Source organism: Equus przewalskii, chromosome 3 (assembly GCF_037783145.1).
Source record: "Equus przewalskii isolate Varuska chromosome 3, EquPr2, whole genome shotgun sequence".
NCBI classification, from domain to species: domain Eukaryota; kingdom Metazoa; phylum Chordata; class Mammalia; order Perissodactyla; family Equidae; genus Equus; species Equus przewalskii.
In genome coordinates, this window is record NC_091833.1 from 18319901 (window position 1) to 18340858 (window position 20958).

A 20958-nucleotide genomic window follows, 5' to 3' on the forward strand; every position below is an offset into this window, starting at 1 on the left:
TATGGTAGTGAAATTTTATCTAAATAGGAATTAAGTGAAAGCTACCTATGACTGTTATCCAGTATGAAAATTCTAAAGATTCTGAAACAAAGATATAAAATTTTAGTTCTCTCTCTGCTTCTATATTAATCTGTAGAAAAGTAATTCTATGTCACCCATTTCCTTTACGTATCTGGAGAAGGTGAGTTTACTACTTAGTTGTAAAGCTGGTATTAGGGGCCCGGCCTGGTGGCACAGGGGTTAAGTTCGCACGTTCCTCTTCGGAGGCCCAGGGTTCGGCAATTTGGATCCCAGGTGTGAACCTATGCACTGCTTGTGAAGCCATGCTGTGGCAGGCATTCCACATATAAAGTAGAGGAAGATGGGCATGGATGTTAGCTCAGGGCAAATCTTCCTCAACACAGAAGAGGAGGATTGTGGCAGATTTTAGCTCAGGGCTAATCTTCCTCAAAAAAAAACAAAGCTGGTATTAAATTCCAAATTCCAAACCTAAGGGGAAGGGAAGGGAAATAAAATGTGACACCCACTCTCCCAGAGCTTTACCATTAGATCAGTGCATGACTGACTATAACCAAGATATAAAAGAAGCACATCAGGAGATCAATGGAGAATGTGATAGATTCCATAAGAAGAATTTAGCAAGCTTCCTTGAGGAGATGACATTTGAGTCGAGTCTTGGAGGATGAGTATATATTTTCAGTAATTGAGGATCAGAGGGCAGATCAGTCAGCATAAGCAGAAGCCTGGGGCTGTTTCTGGGAAAGCATGATTATCTGTGGCTGGAGGGCAAATGGCATAGTAGAGGATGGCTTTCAAAGCCACAAGGGGATGTGCCAGGTCATTTGTGTATAAACAGAAAGTATATATGTAAACCAAAGCAACACCTACAATTTTCATAACATTTTCCTATTTATCTAATTTAATCCTTACTAATCCTTTATCTCTGAGGTAGATAGTGATATTTAGAGAATTGGACTTTCTGAAGGTCATATAATTGGTAAGTAGCAGAGCTGAGACCAGAATCAGATCTTTTCTGTCTAGTCTTTTTCATGTAGCCCTGCGGCTGCCTCCCAACAACAGCAGTCCGTGATGGTTAGAACTCTGTGCTAAAGGGGATCCCTCAAGCTTTTCTTAATTCCTAGAGAGTAATGGAACATTCTCCCGGAATGCGTATGCAGAATTTCACTGCATGAACATGTTCACAACTGCATGTGATCTGTCACACTTGTGTTGGGAGTACTTGAGGGCTCTGATACTCTGTCTTGCACAGCTGGTGTAAGTGTCACTGCGTACTTAATGATGAACACAAGGTAGAGAGGAGGCTACTGCTTTGATGCAAAACAGATTTGAAATAAATAAAGGCTTTTCCAAATATACGTAGGCTTTTAAAATGTTATCTATTCATTCTTCTGGCAGTTTTAGACTAATTATTCATAGTGCTTTTAAGGTTTATATTTATAATTTTTTTTAATCCCTGAAACAAAGGGAGACCTTGAGTCATAACCTACCACCCATATATGATGGAATGAAGACACGAGATTTATTGAGCAGGTCTCTACGGGTCTTCTTGCTCATTTTTTCACAATGAAGATGTTTTTTCTTCTAAAAAGAGACCAAAGCTGGAACCTGCTTTTTCTAATTTACCACAGATTGAGTGATTTTGGGGGGCAATAAATTAGAACTTCCAGAAAGGTTTTGTGAGAATTTTATTTATTTCACCTTTTGAATATGTGAAGATGTGTTGCAAAAACAGAGACTCTGGAAAGATGAGGTCTATGAGGGCAAGTGTAAAAGCAGTTTCATTTTTGCTCTATTCATTGTAGAGGGCACATGATCAAGAAAATTCCCAATTGTAGCCCCACAGAGGACAAGGACTGGCTGTTGAATTCCCTCATTGCCACCTATCAGGAGGCTTGATAGTAGCTCAGTGGTGCTAGCAGTAATTAGAAAGGGGGGAAAATTAAAATACACTCCTGAGCACTTGGGCTTATTGGATGCATAATTTTTGGAAATTTCATTTTTGATGTTTAATTTGAACTCTAAAATGAATTTTTTATATTTGCCAACTAGTTCATTGATTATGTTATTTGAATTTGCCTCTGAAGGTAAAATTCTAGATGTTTAGAAAATCCTACAGTTCTGCAAAGTTTTAATATACACTCATTAAAAAACAATAACAACATACTTCATAGGCCTTGAACTATGTAGCACTTGAATGTCCCCTTTCTGGTTAGCTTTTAAAGTAACCCATAAAACATGCCAAAAAGGATTCGAAGCACTTAATGTAAAGTTTGCAGTTAGCCCAAGCTCAAGTTTTATTTTAACTTTTCTCTGTTGTGTTAAGTACAAAGTAAATCTTACTCTACAACCAGAGGACACAAGTAGTTTTTAGAAAATTTTTGCTATACTAGTTAAATATCCTTAACATCTAATCCTAGTAACTTTCGTTAATCCTATTCCTGTTTTATATTTATTTACACCTCCTTTTTATGTTTGAAGTTTTTAAGTAAGATGGAATCTGTCAGGAATCATTCAGGTATTACTTGACTGTTACTTTTAGGAACGTGGACATTAACACCTTAATTTTTTATTATAAATTCAGTGATGTTTCATAGAAAAGATATTAGTGTACCTCGTCTCAGAAACTCAAGACTTACAGAGCTGGAACTACTCTAATACAGCTTCTTCATTTTACAGATAAAGAATGTGAGTTTTGCAGAGCCTAAGGTATTCATCCAGAGTAACACCCTCAGTCAATAGCAGAGTAAAGACTAAAACCCAAGTCTCCTGACTTCTAATTCAGTACTTTAGGAGTTTTTCCAGTATCTGCAATCATGTTTCTCATCAGTCTGTGGGTTGAGACTGCAAATGTAGAGCAAGCAGAATAGATGAAAGAAAATGCTGTTTTCTCCATAGAGCCTTGGTCTGTGAGAGGGGTCAGGGCAATCTTAAGATTATAGATTCTGAGTACAGGTGAAGTTTTAAAGGCTCTCTACTCCATCTTCCTCTTTCACACTGGACTTCATACTTTGGTATCCCTAGTGATATTGTATTCCCGTGTGTCTCTTCCTCTCCAGCTTCTTTGGAACATCTTAAGACCTTTTGAGTTCCAGCTGCCCTTGTTTTATGCGGGATCTGATGCCTCGGGAGTCACACAGAAGAAATCTGATCCACCTTCTGTAATAGTGCTTCACATGTATGAAATCTTGATCTCTTTCCTAGTCTTTTTTTTTGAGGAAGATTGGCCTTGAGCTAACATTTGCCTCCAGTCCTCCTCTTTTTGCTAGGGAAGATTGGCCCTGAGCTAACATCCAGGCCCATTTTCCTCTACTTTATATGTGGGACACCTGCCACAGCATGGCTTGATGAGCAGTGTTTAGGTCTGTGCCTGGGATCCAAACTGGCGAACCCCAGGCCACCAAAGCGGAGCATGCAAACTTAACCATTATGCCACCAGGCCAGCCCCTCTTTCTTAGTCTTAAAAACACTCCAGCAATGTCACCTTTCCCCCACCTTTTTGTTCCCCTCTGCTTGAACCCTGGTGTTTTAATTCCTTTTCATAGTGCAATATCCAGAAGGGAACACACTCAGGCCAGCTCAGGGTGGATTGGGATTGTCATCTTCCGTGTTCAGAAGACTTTATTTTATCAGTATGGCCTGAGGTCAGGGGATTTTCTTAACTCCGTCTTGCTGTTAATTTAGTGAGTCATAAGTGCTGCTAAATTACATCCTTTCTCTCCCGCCACCTACTATAGATTTTTGCATAAGTTGCTTTTGGAACCCAAGACTAAACTTTACCATTATCCTTGTTCAGTTTCATTGAGGTGATTTTTATCCCTCATATCAACCTTCCAAGCTCAGAAGTGTTCCACAAGCGTTTCTCTGCTTCAGAGTAGTGTGGCTCCCTCCTCAGGGGATATTCCTTGGGGTAATAACAACAACAGAATACCCAAGTGATGTTCTCTTTCAAGCAGTGCCCTTGGAAGGCTGTGGTATATACTTATTCAACCAGTTAGGGCACTGTTCAAAACTCTTGCTACTTTCTTTTTTCTTTGCTACCTACATGTACCATTGCCCCTGCTTAAAAAGTGTGTTCTGCATCTAAAAAATTATCAATGAGTTTTTACTCATATGTCAATTTGTATACCTGGAGCTGTAATTTTTCCTAAACATTTCTATGCATTATAGTGTCTACGTCCCAGTTTTTGGACCAAATGATACACATTAAAATAGTACAGAAATATAGAAATTGTCACAGCTATGTTAAGCATTTTCATTAAAATTAATTGTTAAATTAGACTGTCTTAGACCTGAAAATACAGGCCCATTTAATGTGTGATTAAGCTGAATCCAGTTACAACTTTCCATTAGAGTACCTCAGTTCCCACTTGTCCTCCTTTGTTCACAAACTAGCAGAGCCGCAGCTGCAGCTCTTCAGCAGAGAAGAGGGTACATGTTAAATATAGCCTGACCTGCTGCTGTGGTGAAAACTGACACTGCCACTTGCAGGCTCTGTGCAGTAACATGCTGATCCTGAATGTAGGGCAATTGCTAATTCGACTGTAAACAGGGACTCTAGACGTGACCTCAGCTCCTGCAGTTCTGTATATAGGTGACAAGCAGAAGAGCCTGCTTTCAAGTAGCAGGGGAATGATAAATACAAGATTCAGGTGGTTATTTTGGATGGGGGAAGCAGGAGGCTGGTATGGAAGAGCAGAGAGGGTAAATATTACTGTGGAGAATCAGAGAGGGTAAATATTATTCCGTGTTCTGTCCCACCTGTTGAATACTCGTTTCACTGGTGTTTATTGTAGTTAAATAAATAAAACAAAAGAAAGCTGTGTGTAGTCAAGAGTGAGAGTGGGTCACAAATGAGGTGTTTAACCACTCAGGGGCACTGGGTGGAGTAAGGTAGATAATATGGAACCTTCTCCTTTAACTGGGACTCTGGGTAACTCATGCATCCTCTTCTGGGAAGCATACATGTACCATCCAGCCTCTAACTTGTTTATGATGAATAATTCCAGAGGCAGAAAGGTCCCATAAATAATGCCCATTTAGGTTTTGGATCATGGCTCATGCAGAATGGACCGTGATGGGGATTCAGGACCTAGACACAGCTACTCTTGGACATATAATAAGAAAATCTAATTTTCAGACCCAATGAAGCAAGGACAAACATTTGAAGAGATCTTTTATTTCTTACATCAAGTGCATCTATATATCTCCATGGATACAAGTTAATTATACCCCATTTGAACAAAAATTTTTCTTTGAATCAACTTGACACTAAAATTTGTACATAAACTATGAAAACTCTGAGAGAAGCTACCACTAAATAACCAGAATATCACAGCATATCAAAAATCTTCAAAATAAGTTCACTTCAAAAAGTATATTTAAAAATAATAAATTGTGGTTAACGTTTCTTAATAAAGCTTGCAGTTTTGGGGCTCTGTGCTAGGCACTTTGCTAGTAGCTCATTAGTTTTTCCCTACAGTCTTTGAAAAGTGAATTATTAACCTTATTTTTAGAGATGTGGCTCAGAGATCTTAAGCACTTTCCTGGTGTTATGTAGCCAAAAACACTGGGACTGGCATTTGAATCCAGGCCTGTCTGAAATTTAGATTGTCTCACGTGTGTTTAGTGGTTTTTGAAATAGCTGTAATTGGTTACTTTATATTATCTCACCTCTATAAACACAACAACATAGTAACTTTCTGATGTCTACCGTATGTAATATACAAAGCCAGTGTCTCAAGATGTATTCTATTTTAAAAGTCGTATCCTGTTTCTGATTTCCTTTGGAAATGGATAATTCACAGGGACAAAAATATTTTAAATGTTACAGAAACTAGCTTAGTGACAGTCTTCCTCAAGCATAAAGAGGAAGATTGGCAGCAGATGTTAACTCAGCGCCGATCTTCCTCACCAAAAAAATATATATATTTTAAATGAGACAGAAATAATTTTAGGTTCACCAGTTCAGCTTTTGTGGTTTGGTGACAGTTCTCTGGCTTTGCATTACAAGGTTACCTCTTGCCAGGGAATTTAGCTTTTGATAGAACTTACATAAATGTACTGAGACAGCTCTTCTCTGTTTGAATATATCTGACATTTTTGGGAGCAGGGAGGGAGACATTTTTGAAACATACCATTTAGCCCGTCTATCTGGGCAAGAGGAAAAGTATGAAACTCTTAAGTTCTGGTGGAAGATAGGCTAGAGTTGAGAGTGATGGTTGCAGGCATTCTAACTTTACATCCACAAGAATGTGGAACAAATCAAGTCCTTTATTGTGTATTTAAAAGCATCTATAGATGATTTTATGTAGAATGGGAGTTTTTAAATTTAATTTTACTTGGATTTCTTAAGATAATCATTAGTTTTTGAAAAAGTCATACACTCATATGTTAAAAATACTAAAGGTACAACAAAGTACGTAGTGAAAAGTCTCTACTGGGTACCCAGTTGTCTTCTGAATAGGCATATGGAGTTACAGTTTCTTGACGGTTACTCCAGAGCTGTTCTATGCATTTATAAGCAATTGTGTATATTTTTTCCCTTATTTTTACTGGCATAGTATGTATACTCTTATGCATTTTGCTTTTTCCATGTATGGAATCTTGGAAATTTTTCTACACTGTAACATAAAAGAACTTCCTTGGAAGATCTTCTTATAATAGAATATTCCATAAAATATTCTATCAAATATTCCATTCTATAGCTGTGTCATTATCTGTGTAACAAGTATAGTGATTAACTTTTTACAAATGTCACTTCCCACATTTTTGTAGACATCTGTGTACGTGTGTATATATGATAAATTCCTAGAAGTCAGATTGCTAGACCAGTATTTTGAGAAAGATTGCCAAATAGTCCTCCATTAAGGTTATACCAATTTACATTGCCACTGGCATTGTAAGAGAGTGCCTATTCCTCTCATATCTTTACCAACACATTCTGTTATCAAATGTCTTATTTGCCAGTGGGATAGGGGGAAAATAGCTTCTCAGTATAATTTTAATTTGCGTTTCACTTAGAAGTAAGGTTGTGTACCTTCTCATATGCTAAGAGAAAATCTTTATCACAAACATATGATCTCTGTTGATATTTGCTCACTTTTTTATTAGATTGTTCATCCTTTTCTTATTGATTTATAGAATATAGAAGAAGCCCTTTATATGTGGGGTTCATTAGCTCATTCAGCTATGACTTACAAGTTTTTTCCCTGAGTGTTTCATGTTTTTTGTCATGAAGAATTTTTTTTTACATTTATGTAACTTATGAATATTTTATTTTGTCTCCCATAGCTTCTATTACTTTTATGATTTTGTAAATCTTTGATCCACCAGGAATTTATTTTGGGGAATGTATGAGGAATGGATCCAATTATAATTTTTTCAGATAGCTACCCAGTAGTCTAAGTATTGTTTATTAAATAATCCATATTTTTTCTATTTGATTTAAAATGCCACCTTTATCTTATACTTAACTTCCCTGTATATTTGGATCTATCTCTGGACCTTCTCACAATAAGAAATTTTAATTTTAACTCTTTTCCCTTGCATCAGAAATCCAGTAGTATGAGTGACACAACACGTAATCTTGTTGGCTGCTGATTTATAATGTTATTACTGCTTTTTACAGTGTAATATTGATTTATTTTATATACTATGAATCATTGCAAATATAAAGTTTATAAATTGATTGATTGCATTAGTTTCTATATTGTTTGCCCTTGTTTTGAATTTATCTGTACTTATTTGTTCATTCAAACAGCATTTATTGGGGCCGAGTGGCTAAGTTCCCATGCTCCACTTCGGTGGCCCAGTTCTGACCCTAGTTCAGATCCTAGGTGCGGACATGGCACAATCATTAGGCCATGCTGAGGCGGCATCCCACATGCTACAACTAGAAGGACCCACAACTAAAATATACAACTATGTACCAGGGGGGCTTTAGGGAGAAGAAGAAGAAAAAAAAGATTGGCAGACAGCATTTACTGATTGCCTAGTATATGCTAAGCACCATTGTAGGCCCTCAGTGAATAAAACAGATCCTTGCCATCACAGAACTTGCTTTCTTGCATTCTGGTGGGAAGAGACAGATGGTAAACAATAGACACAATAATTAAGTAAATTATAAAATATGTTGGGAGGTAACAAGTGTTGTGAAAAAAGCAAAAGAGCAAGGTAAAGGATAATTGGATTGTGGTGGGGTAAAGTGGGGTAGCAAATTGTAGTTTTAAATAGAGTAATCTAAATAAGCTTCATTGATGAGGTAACATTTGGTCAAAAACTTGAAGATGAAGAAATTACCAATATGAATACCTATAGGAAGAGTATTCCAGGCAAAAGAGACAGCCAGAGAGCTCTCACCTCTCTCTAAGGTGAGAGCGTGTCTGGTTTATTGAGGAATAGCAATGAGGCCAGTGTTGCTAAAACAAGAGTGATCTAGGGGGAAAATAGTAGGAGATGTGATCAAGAGGTAACGGGGAAGCAGAACTTGTAGGATAACAGCTCTCAAACTTTTTGGTTTCAGGACTCCTTCATATAATCTTAAAAATTATTGACGATCCTCAAGAACTTTTATTTATGTGGCTTATGTCTATCAGTGTTCATTGTATTAGAAGTTAAAATGGAGAACTTTAAAAACAAGATTATGTAGGCACACATCCCATTACCCATTACAGCAATCAAGTTGTCACATACCATGTAGCTCCACTGGAAAACTCCACTATAAATTCATGAAAGAATGATAGTGAAAAAGGCAAAAACATCTTAGTATTATTATTAAAATGGTTTTGACCTCACAGACTCCTTAAAAGTTCTCAGGGAACCCCATGTGTCCTTGATCATTCTTTTAAGAACTGCTATGTAGGCTCTTGTAAGTCATTGTTGTCAGGTTTTGAACAGATGAATCATGATCTGATTCAGCTTCTAACAGGGTCGCTCTGCCTGCTGGGTAGAGAAAAGACTGTAGGGAGGCAAGGGCAGAAACAGAGACTGGTTAAGTCGCTATTGTAGTAATCCAGGCCAGGAATGGTGGTTTGGACTAGGTGGTAGCAGTGGAGGGCCTAAGAAATGGTCTGATTTTTGATGTATTTTAAAGATACAACCAGTAGTATTTTTTGACAGATTCCATGTAAGGGGTAAGAGAAGTTAAACATGACACCAAGGTTTTTCATGTGAGCAGCTGGAAAGATGGAGTTGCCATCAGCTAGGATGAGGAAGGCTGTGAATGCAGCAGGTTTTGGAGAAAGATCTGATGTTTGGTTTTGGATGTGTTGCGTTTAAGGATATCTTTTGAACATTCAAGTACAGATATCAAGCAGTCAGTTGGATGAAGAGTCTAGAGTTTGGAAGGGAATTATAGACTAAAGATATAAATTTGAGAGTTGTTGACATGCAGGTGGTATTTAAAGCCGTGAGACTAGATGAAGTCATTAAGTGATAAATTAATTGTCCTGTCTTTATCAATTTAAGTAATAATAATTGCATTCCTATAAAATGTTACAGAGTACCTATATATACATTTAAGGAGACACTAGCCTCTTTGAGTAAATAAGTAAACAGATTCACAAAAGTTAAACAACTTCCCTTTAGGTCACCAATCCAATAAGCAATCAAACTAGGATTCCAAAGCCTTTGTTTTTCTATACCCACCAGGTCATTGTCTTGTTTGTATAAACCAGAAACATCTATATATTGACGAGGTGGCTAAAGTAAGCAGCTTGCTAGTGGGCAGGCAGCTTAGACAAATGGGGAAATTTTGTTCATCTTCCCACAAACACATTTCAGGATTTGTAAATATTTAACTAATTTTTTTAACCTTTGAGATAAAAGGAAAATATTCTGTATCCCAAATTTATAAATTTTAAGAGAGTGTACAAAAGTCCTCCAGGTCTTGCTTTGAGTTAATGATTAGAGCTGTTAAAACCTAATTCACTCATTTCATACGATGTTCTCCCATGAGAAAACTCAAAGTTTGTGAAATTTTTTTAATATAGTAAAATATACATAACAAAATTTACCGTTTTAGCCATTTTAAGCGTACAGTTCAGTGGCATTAAGTACATTGACAATATTGTGTAACCATCACCGCTATTTCAAGAACTTTTTCATTACCCCAAACAAGAACTCTATACGCGTTAAACAATAATTCTCCATTCTCTCTCCCCACTGTCAGCCTGTAGTAACTTCTGTTCTACTTTCTGTCTCTATGACTTTCCCAACTCCAGATGTGTAAGTGGAATCATACAACGTTTGTCCTTTTGAGTGAGGCTTGGTTTCTCTTAGCATAATGTTTCCAAGATTCAGCCGTGTTGTAAGCATATATCTGAATTTTATTCCTTTTTATGGCTGAATAATATTTCATTGTGTATATATACCACATTTTATTTATCTATTCATCTGTTGAAAGACGTTTGGCGTGTTTCCACCCTTTGGCTATTTGTGAATGATGCTGTTATGAACATTGCTGTACTGTATGTGTTTGAGTCTCTGTTTTCTGTTCTGTTGGGTAACCCAGGAGTGGATTACTGGATCATCTGGAAAATCTTTGTTCAACTTTTTGAGGAACTGCCAAACTGGTGTTTTCCCATGGTAGCTGCATCACATTTTAAAAAAAATAATACCCGTCTTAAATGGGTATGAAGTGGTATCTCAGTGTGAGTTTTGATTTTTATTTCCCTAATGACTAATGAAGTTGGGCATCTTTTCATGACCTTATTGGTCATTTGTATATCTTCTCTGGAGAATATCTAGTCAAATCTTTTGCCCATTCTTTGGTTGATTTGTTTTTTGTTGTTGAGTTGTAGGAGTTCTTTACAAGGTCTGGATGCTAATCCCTTGTCAGATATATTATTTGCAAATATTTTCTCCCATTCCATGGATTGTCTTTTCACTCTCTTGATAGTGTCCTTTGATGTTTTTAATTTTGATGAAGTCCAGTTTATCTATTTTTTCTTTTGTTTCCTGTGCTTTTAATGTCATACTTAAGAAATCATTGCCTAATCCAAAGTCGTGAAGATTTTCCCTACATTTTCTTCTTCTAAGAGTTTTATAATTTTAATTATGTTTAGGTCTTTGATCCATTTTGAGTTAACTCTGTATATGATGTGAGGCAGGAGTCTAACTTCCATTCTTTTGCATGTGGGTATCCAGTTTTCTGTGTACCGTTTGTTGAAAAGACTGCCTTTTCCCCATTGAATGGTCTTAGAGCCTTTGATTGAAAATGAATTGACCGTGTATTGTGAGAGTTTGTTTCTGGGCTTTCTATTCTATTACTTTGGTCTGTCTGTCTATCCGCATTGCCAGTATCACACTGTTTTGATTACTGTAGCTTTGTAGTAAGTTTTGAAATTAGGAAATATGAGTCCTCCATTTTGTTGTTTTTGAAGACTGTTTTGACTCTTCAGGGTCCTTTGAGGTTCCATGTCAATTTCAGGATGGGTTTTTCTATTTATGCAAAAACACTTTGGGGTTTTGATAGGGATTGCATTGAATCTCTACATTGCTTTGGGTAGTATCATCTTAAGCAATATTAAGTCTTCCAAACCATGAACATGGGATAGTTTCTATTTATTTAGAACTTTAATTTCTTTCAGTAATGTGTAGTTTTTAGTGTACAGATCTTACACTTCCTTGGTTAATTCCTAGATATTTTAATCTTTTTGATGCTGTTGTAAATGGAATTGATTTTTAAATTTCCTTTTTGGATTGTTCATTGAAAGTGTATGGAATACAGCTGAATTTTGTGTGTTAATCTTATATCCTATAACTGCTGACTTAATTTATTAGCACTAACATTTTTTTGTGTGTTGATTCTTTGAGCTTTCTATGTATAAGATCATCTCATTTGTGAAAATAGATAATTTTACCTCTTCCTTTCCAATTTGGATGCCTTTTATTTCTTTAGCCTAATTGCTCTGGCTAGAACTTTTAGTACTGTGTTGAATAGAAGAGGCAAAAGTAGACATTCTTATCTTGTTCTTGATCTTAGGGGGAAAGCTTTCAGTCTTTCACCATTGAATGTGATGTTATCCATGTGTTTTTCATGTATGGCCTTTATGATATCAAGCAAATTCCCTTTTATTTCTAGTTTATTGAGTGTGTTTATCTTGAAGTGGCATTGAATTTTATCACACGCTTTTTCTGCATCAGTTGGATGATCGTGTGGGTTTTTTTCCTTCATTTTAGTGAAGTGTAGTGTATTACATTAATTGATTTTTATATGTTGAACCATCTTTGCATTCTGGGAGTAAATCTCACTTGGTCATGATGTATAATCCTTTTAATATGCTGCTTAATTCAGTTTGCTAGTATTTTGCTGAGGATTTTTTGCATTTATATTCTAAGGGGATATTCTTAGTTTTCTTTTCTTGTAGTGTCTTTGTCTGGCTTTGCTATCAGGGTAATGCTGGCCTTAGAATGAGTTAGGAAGTGTTCCTTCCTCTCTAATCTTTTGGAAGAATTTAAACAGGGTTGGTGCTAATTCTTCCTTAAATGTTTGGTCACAGTTTTTGCAATAGAAATGAATCAAGTATTTTTTTAGAGCCATTAACAGAATTTTAAGGAACTAGAAAGATGTCTCCAGGAGTGCAGGTTTCCATAAGCACAATGTGAAATTACCACTGTGTGAGCTAACTCACAAAAGCTGCCAGTGTCAGTTGGGCTCCTTAGCTTTGTTCCTGGGCTTCTTCTAATTTGTGTGGTGATTACCTGGAATCATGTGTTCTATACCCCCAAGTCTGTTTTAAGGATTCAGTTGTGGAGATTGGGCACCCTCAGAAAGGAAACTTTTGACATTATATCTTCAGTCGTTAAGCTACTTTGCACGTACTGTAGTCCTTAAATCGCTTCTGAAAACTAGGTGAGTAATCTCAAATTTAGTAATAAAAAAGCTTAAGGCAGGGACTGGCCTGGTGGTGCAGCGGTTAAGTTTGCAAGTTCCACTTTGGCAGCCCAGGGTGCACCGATTTCAGATCCCGGGTATGGACATGGCACCGCTTTGGCAAGCCGTGCTGTGGAAGGTGTCCCACATATAAAAAAGTAGAGGAAGATGGGCACGGATGTGAGCTCAGGGCCAGTCTTCCTCAGCAAAAAGAGGAGGATTGGCAGCAGATGTTAGCTCAGGGCTAATCTTCCTCAAAAAAAAAAAAGAAAGCTTGAGGCAGAAAAATTTTTCATAAGCACAAAGGATTTCTGGGTTTTGTGTCGCATTTTGTTTTGTTTTACCCCTTTAGTGAGGCTGCATTTTGCACTTGGCTCCTTCTTTGTTTTCCCTCCTTTATCTGTCTAAGACAAGGGTATTAACCACTGTTCACAGAGACTACATACAGATTCTTCTCTTCTAAGGTAAAATAAGCATTCTTCTAGAATCTAAAAGGTTAGGTCCTTTGTTGTTAGTTGTATGGCAAAGACCAAAAATAATTCCTTATAGGCCAAAGGAGAAGGCTTTGCCTCATTGTATTTTGGGCTCTTTAACTGGGGCATCTGAATGTGTCAGCCACTACCACAAAACTGACCAGTACAATGACTTTCAAACATTTTTGACAGCTTCCCACAATAAGAAGTAGACTTTATAGCATGACCCGATATATAACAAACAAAAACATATATACAACTAACTTGAAAGTCTCACAAACCAATTCTTAACCTTTATTGAAGAAAATGCAGCCTGCTGTCTTCTATTTTGTTCTATTTCTTTTTTTTTTTTAATTTAAATATTGAGTTCAACTCTCTGAAGTGATTTTATAACCTGCTAATGTTTATGAACTTTAGTTTAAAAATTATTCCTCCATGACCCCTAAAGTATTGTGTGTTTGTAGTTTTCTGGGCTACTACCTTTAGACATTTTGATTCTGTGGACTGAAGTAGAGTCTAGGAGTTTATATTTTTATTGAGTGCCCAGATAATTCTAATGTAGCCATAGATGAGCATTTGGGAACTACTAATAGATCTAATCTAATAAAAACTAGTTTATTTAAAACTCCCTTAAAATTGCTGAAAACCATCATTGTAACTTTTTGACTTATTGCCCTTTCAGTTTTAGAAAATAAATAAGCCGTTACCTAAAGTCTCTAGACTCCAATATTCATATTATGTAATAAAATGTTGGGAGCCATTTAATGTGGTGATTGACAGATAAAGGACAATTAAATTCTTCTTGATTATAGAAGAAAAACAGGTTGGGCTATAGTAGATTGTTACCCTCTGGTTTGTTCCATTCAGTATGATGTTGTCTTCTTTGACACAGACCAGTTTATGTCTGACTTGGAACACCAGCCATCAGGTTCAGCAAAGAAATGGCCTAACCACAGTGAGCTCTCATTTCCAGCTCCTTTCTGGAGAATCTAGAGGGTGAGTGTTGATTGAAATGTATCATTGTTTTTGTGTCCAAGTCTGGTATTTGCATGCAGTGGCTGGATTTGCATGTACTGCAGAGGAGAGGGTACACACTGGTACCTTCTTGGTAGGACCACTCATTATCTTTGGAGCTACACTGTGACTGCAAGACTCTGCTTTTTAACTCTAACCACACTCAGGCTCTCACACTTGTGCTTGTAATTTTAGTCTAGGTTTGAATAAAAGGCAAATGTTTAATTGGATTTATCAAACGAAAGCAGAGAGAGGCCCATCTGTATGAATCCTGTGGCTTGGGTGCTGAGTAAATTTGGTTGGTGATCAGGTCTGTAAGCCTACTCATTTCTGGTCAAGTACTCAAAGTTTTGATGTGAGGCAGTATGGGATGGAAATAACCAGGAAATTTTATCCATTTGCCAGAGGCAACCTGGATCATTGACCCTTGAGCCTACCCTGTAGGCCTATGTTTGCATTCCTGGTAGTTCATCTGGGGCTTCATTTGGAAGGAATCCATAGTAGAGTCAGTGTTTGTGAGGGAGGAGGGGCTAGGCCTCAGGCCTCTCTACCTTAGCAGCTGACCAGGAACACAGCCCTTACTGTCCCGCAGCTCCTTTCTTCAAAGACTCTCAAAGCCACTTAAGAAAGTATGTGATGGAAATTACAAATATACAAATTGTAATTCTCAAAATGCCATTTGAATTTCATTTTAATGAATTTAGATTTGGAAGGGGACTTAGAAATCATGTCCACTACCCAAATCTTTATTTTTAGGATACTGAAGCCTCCTGATCAGACAAGGCACCAAAACTCTGGCTTCTCCCAGAAGCCAGGCCTGCCCTGATCTCATATCATTCTTGTCTCTAATCATGAGAGAAGTAAAAGTGGCAGCTAAATTCCTCTGTATCTAAAATTCTCAGGAGAGTTATAACCAGAAGGATTTAAATGAATTTCCTCATATTATGGTTGAGAAAATCAGTTGAAGAAAGATTAAATAAATTGCCCTGGTCACATCACAGCTGAACCAAGATTAAAGCTTATTTCTTCCAGCGTTTACTCCATTGCTCTTCCCTTATGTGAAGCAACAAGTTGATCACTAATGATCTGGGTAAGAAGTGTTTCTGTGAAGTAAGTGGATGACTAAGGAGTGAACAGGAGGTAAGAACATAGAAACAGCAGGCAGTTTAGATAACTCCTTTAAGATGTTAAGCAATGAAAGAAGAAATTAGTTGTAGAGGGCTGTGTAGGGTCTAGAGTTTTTAATTGTCTGCTTGCTTGCTTGTTTGAGATAGAGAGACTTACCTGTATTTAAGCAGTGATGAGAAGGATCCAGGAGGGGTGGTGGGTAGATTGATTAAAGAAATGGAAGAATGAAGAAAATTGATGGAGCGAGGTCTTGAAGAGGCAAGCATGTGGGGTCCATAGTGCAGATGGTAGAATGAGTCATGTGGATTTATGGCTTTGGAGCTCAGGTTTGGCCCCTAGAGATCATAGATTTGGGAGTCAAAAGTATATAGAAATGGACAAGATTATTCAGAGAAAATGTACAAAGTGAAAAAAATAAGGAAATGAACAGAATCTTCTGATAATCCTAAAAGTCTTCTGAATCCCACATCTTAACCCAAATTGAAAAGAAGCTTTTTTTCTTTTACATTTCAATTTTTGCTGATACAAAAGGGTACATGCTGATACTTGAATATATATTCAAGTACCTGTGTACTGTTTACTCAGCTGGAGATTTAATGTTTGTCTTTGTAGAATGTTTTGAGTTACAACCTTTCCTAGAGGAAATACCTGTATGACACTGAGTATAGCATCAATCACGTACAGAAGAGGTTTCTTAAAAAGAAAGGACCCTTGGGGGCTGGCCTGGTGGCCTAGAGGTTAAGTTCTTGTGCTCTGCTTCAGTGGCCCAGGGTTTGCGAGTTTGGATCCTGAGCGTGGACCTATGCCCTGCTCATCAAAGCCATGCTGTGGCAGCATCCCACATATAAAATAGAGGACTATTGCCACAGATGTTAGTTCAGTAATAATCTTCCTCAAGCAAAAAGAGGAAGATTGGCAACAGATGTCAGCTCAGGGCCACTCTTCCTCACCAAAAAAAAAAAAAAAGAAGAAAGAAAAAAGAAAGAACCCTTAAGAACCCTTAATAATAGGACTGATCTCCCCCTCAACCAGTTGTGGTGGGAAAAAAGTGTCATAATTTTTCTTTACTGTTATTAAAAGCTAATATTAAAAGTGAAGGATATCTTCTGATCATTGTGCATGTATTTTCAGTCTGGCCTGTAGTTGAAAGCTATCTATAGCTCAGGGTGAAATTTAAAATAACTTGGCTAAAAACTTGGCATTATAGGCCTTAAGCTGTTTATCTTGGTACTTGTTTAAAATACTTAAAAAGTGTTTCTGTGTTACCTTTATGGTGGTCAGTTTTATTTTTGTTAATAATAAAAGCTAGGTTACTAGAATGGAGATCCAAAAATACAATGGCTTAACCACATTGGAAGTTTCTTTCCCACCTCATGGTAATTTAAAGATAAGGATTCTTTTCATTTCATTGTTCCTCTGTCACTCTAGATATTGTCAGAGCAGAGTCACCATTTTGACTAAGTCTTAGCCCAAAGCAAGGGGCCAGGGAAGGAAGGGAAGAGGTTATCGAGCAAGTGGTGAAGAGGATGCACACATCACTTTTGCGCACATTTCACTGGAGAAAACAGATCACATGGCCCTACTTAGCTATAAAAGGGAAGCTGGGAAATGTAGTCTATAGCTGGGTGGCCATGTGACTAGTTAAACTCAATTACTAGAGAAGAATGAGTTAGGACAGTTAGCAGTCTATCATAGATACCTTCTCAATTTTCAGGAACTTTTTTCTGTCCTTAGTCTGAGAAAGCAAATTAATTAGATTTTGATAAATGCAAATTAATTCTTCTGCTCATGCCATAAATAAGTGAATTCAATATTTCATGCATTTAGTTTAGATGGTGTTCTGTTTTTTTTCACAGATTGGCACCTGGGCTAACAACTGTTGCCGGTCTTCTTTTTTTCTGCTTTATTTCCCAAACCCCCCGTAGATAGTTGTATATCTTAGTTGCAGGTCCTTCTAGTTGTGGGATGTGGGACGCCGCCGCAGCGGAGCGTGCGAACTTAACCACTCGGCCACGGGGCCGGCCCCTAGATGGTGTTCTTATAACTTATCAAATAATCTAAAAGTAAATCTTAGCAAAACTGTGCTAGATAACCATATAATATACCATAAAATAATACCAGATTTCTCATCCATTTAAAATCATTTCTGTTCCTTTACTTTGAAACTTCTCTTGTTTCTTCATTTCAAGGGAAATTCAGAAAATTATTGCACCTATATATAGCCTTCATTAAACAAAAATAACATCTCCATAAAATTGTTCTTGTGGAGAATGAATTATATACCTTTAATCTTGGATTGTAGGGAAGGGAAGAAAAGATGAAACTTTGATGAATGTTCATTGCAGGCTCAAGATGAAATAACATATATAAATACAAAAATCCCTTACAAAAATGCTCAAGATGCTCATATGGTAGTTATTAATGCCCTTTGGGCTTTTGCATATATGACAGTGTGCATCTGCCTACTCCAGAGGCAGTGCCCTGGGTTACCCTGCTCCGCTCCACCTGATGGTGAGATTTCATACCCATACCATGCTTGTCAGCCCTAACTTTGGATCCTTAAGCATTGGAAATAGCTCTAAATAAGAGACCTCTTGTTACTCAAACACCTCATTCCTTTGTGTAGAAATAGCTTTCCTAGTGGACTGCAAATCTGAATGTTGGATAAAAAAGTTGTTTTTTCTTATAGCAAATATTGTTGATGGCTCTGACTACTACTGTTGTGGTGGCACAGGCAATCCAGATGTTGGGGTAGTGGGAGTTGAGGATGATGGCTGCCACAACTGGGCCAAATGCTGTGACCTACATAACCTCTTAGCCTGGGTGTTGAGGGCTGTTGACTCTTGTTCGAAGCTTTTAATTTACTTTACTCTTTAAAGGGGGTAAATGATAAAATTGTACAGTAGTGGCATAAACGGCTCTTTATGCTCTTAAATTGGTGAAAAAAATAAAGCTAGCTCATATATTTTGTGAACTAGAGTTTAAATAAATCAGTAAATTCATACATATATACATTCAAAAGGAAGTGAAAAATGAAATTGCAACCATTAATATTTTTAAGAAATAAGTATTGTGTTTATCAAGATTGCTAATGATTTATGTATAAATTACATCATAGATTTGTTTACTAGTAATAATTTAACTTGCTTAGTTGACTCTCAAATTTTGCCCAGTTACGGTAGAAAGATATCTCAGGAATCAATAGGTGGGAACCCGAACTCAGATCCCTCAGCATAAGGGAGAAGTGAGGGGCAAAAGAGAGCAGAGGACTTGTATACTACACTATCCTCAAGTTATTGCTAAAGGACAGTGGAAGTACTGCTTTGTGGGAAGCAGTTTGTTGAGTCCTTTGTTGAAAAGACTGCTTTGTTGCAGTTCTGACTCCCCTGTCCTAAAATTCATATTCACTATTCACCTGTAGCAATCATTTGAGCATAATTTTTGTTGTTACTTTTCCGAGTCCCCAAATTATATTAAAGATTCAGTTGGAAAGTAATTTTATTCAGCACTCAATATGTACCAAGCACTAAGGATTCCATGGAGAACAAGATAGACAAGGTCCCTGCCCTATTGGAACTTAAATCTACTGACTAATTATTATGTATTAATATTATGTATTAAAGTATATTTGAATGTAGTCAGCTTGAGTGCTTTTTTGTGAAAAATCTTCTGGGCTTTATCATAGTCTTAAAATCCTAAACTGTTAAGAACCTTCCAGGTTGCTTCAGCTAAGTGTGGTTAGGCACAGCAGGCAAAAGAACAGCAGAACTTTGGTAAAGGGGAGCAGAAATAACTCAGCTTCAGTTAGACTTTTGCCATAAACAACACCACCTGGCTACTTCAGAAAATGATGTGTTCATCCTTATCATCAAAGTATATTTCGTAAGTGGGTAGAGAATGCTAGATATAGACCCTTATCCTCAAGAAAATGTAAGCATTGACTTGCTCATAAAGACACAGGAAAACAACACATCATGTGGTTTTTTATGACGATGTCACCATTTTTAATCACCTTATAGTTTTAAAACTTGAACGAGATAAGAATTGAATAAGGTGGGTTTCATGGTAGCCTGAAACATCTTTGAATTTACCATCTTTGGAAACTAAGTGATAGGAAAAGATGAACTTGAATGTGAGCTGGGTTCTTACTTTTATATTTGGCTTTTTGCCATTGCTATGAGACCTGTCTAAAATAGACACTGTCTTAATTAAAATCATATCCATGTGTTAGTCTTAATAACTCTGGTCCCCTTCCTACTCCACTACCTACTGAACTTTCAGTGTACTAGTTTCAAATAGCTTCCAAGTAATTGTATTGAATTAGGATCCATTTATTGTTATCAGAAATTGATGTTTCCTCAAGTGGTAAGATCCTTGCCCTTCAGGAGCTCACAGCCTGTTTGAAAGATAATGATACCTACTGATAATCTAATGTGTTGAGTAATATTAGAGGGCATGCACAGAGATCATGGGCCATCCTTGTGCTGCCTCTTAACATGAGACTAGCCCATAGACCCACCCATGGAATTCACACTCAAAACACTGTTCCTTGCTTCTTATGTGGCTTGGAGTAACAGAGGTCCCAAGGGCTGCCTTCTCTATTTATGTCCCCTTTATATTCTCATTCTATATACTATATAAGAGGGTTTTTTAAAATCTCTATTATACCTATGAGGAAACTGGAAGAGAAAATGTATTGTCATGCAAAGCATTTTCATAACTTTTCATTTGTATAGAACTATTCCAGTGAGTTATTTCTAGCGGTCAAGTGTAGGTTTAGATTAATTCCATCCTTCTTTGCAAACCATCATGAACAGTCAATAAATCCTAGCCTGGCAAATTTACTTAAAAAGCATCCTCTATCTGACAAAGACCTTCATAACTTTGTACCAGTGACCTTCAAAAATTGGACTCAGTGAGTGATTATTAGCCTGCCAGCACTGATTAATCTTCACCCTTTTGTAACTAGATTCCTTTAGCTTCCAGTCTCTACTACTTTACTATTCGATATTAGATACTAACTACAGTTCAGCCAAATCTTCATCCCTCATTTCTTTGCCCTTCTGAGTGCCCTTTGAAAATTTGTCTGTTGATATAAAGCCATAGATGTCTACAGTTGAAAGAGATCTTACTAGTTTAACACCATCATTGTATAGATAAGGAAATGGAGTCTTAGATATGTGAAATAATTTCTCCAAGGACACAGATGGCGTTAGTGGCAGGGCCTGTATTCAAAGCAAACCTAATTTCTAGGCCACCCCTCTGCTTACATATTTGCTTTCCCAGGTCCTATCTTCTTAGAGCACAGTGCTACTCCCCCGACTCATTGTTTTCAGCCTTCTGCTCTCTGTTGGAACTGTAAAACTTCCAGGTCTCTAGTATGAAGATGCCTAAATCTCTTCTTGCTCTGACTATTCACTGTAGTCTCTTGCCTGCAGGATTTTTCCA

At 37.1% G+C, this 20958-nt stretch overlaps 1 protein-coding gene across 2 annotated transcripts in view; it reads left to right on the forward strand.

The window, feature by feature from the left end:
- Positions 1 to 20958, forward strand: part of NFATC3 (nuclear factor of activated T cells 3) — a 127673-nt gene that overhangs the window by 101521 nt on the left and 5194 nt on the right. The window contains exon 10 of one of the 2 annotated variants that reach the window (XM_070613734.1): positions 14261 to 14364. The exons of the other annotated variant lie outside the window; for it this stretch is intronic. Coding sequence (XP_070469835.1) covers positions 14261 to 14361 — 101 coding nt within the window. The 3' untranslated portion in view covers positions 14362 to 14364. The remainder of the gene's footprint in view (positions 1 to 14260; positions 14365 to 20958) is intronic. 2 annotated transcript variants of the gene reach the window in all.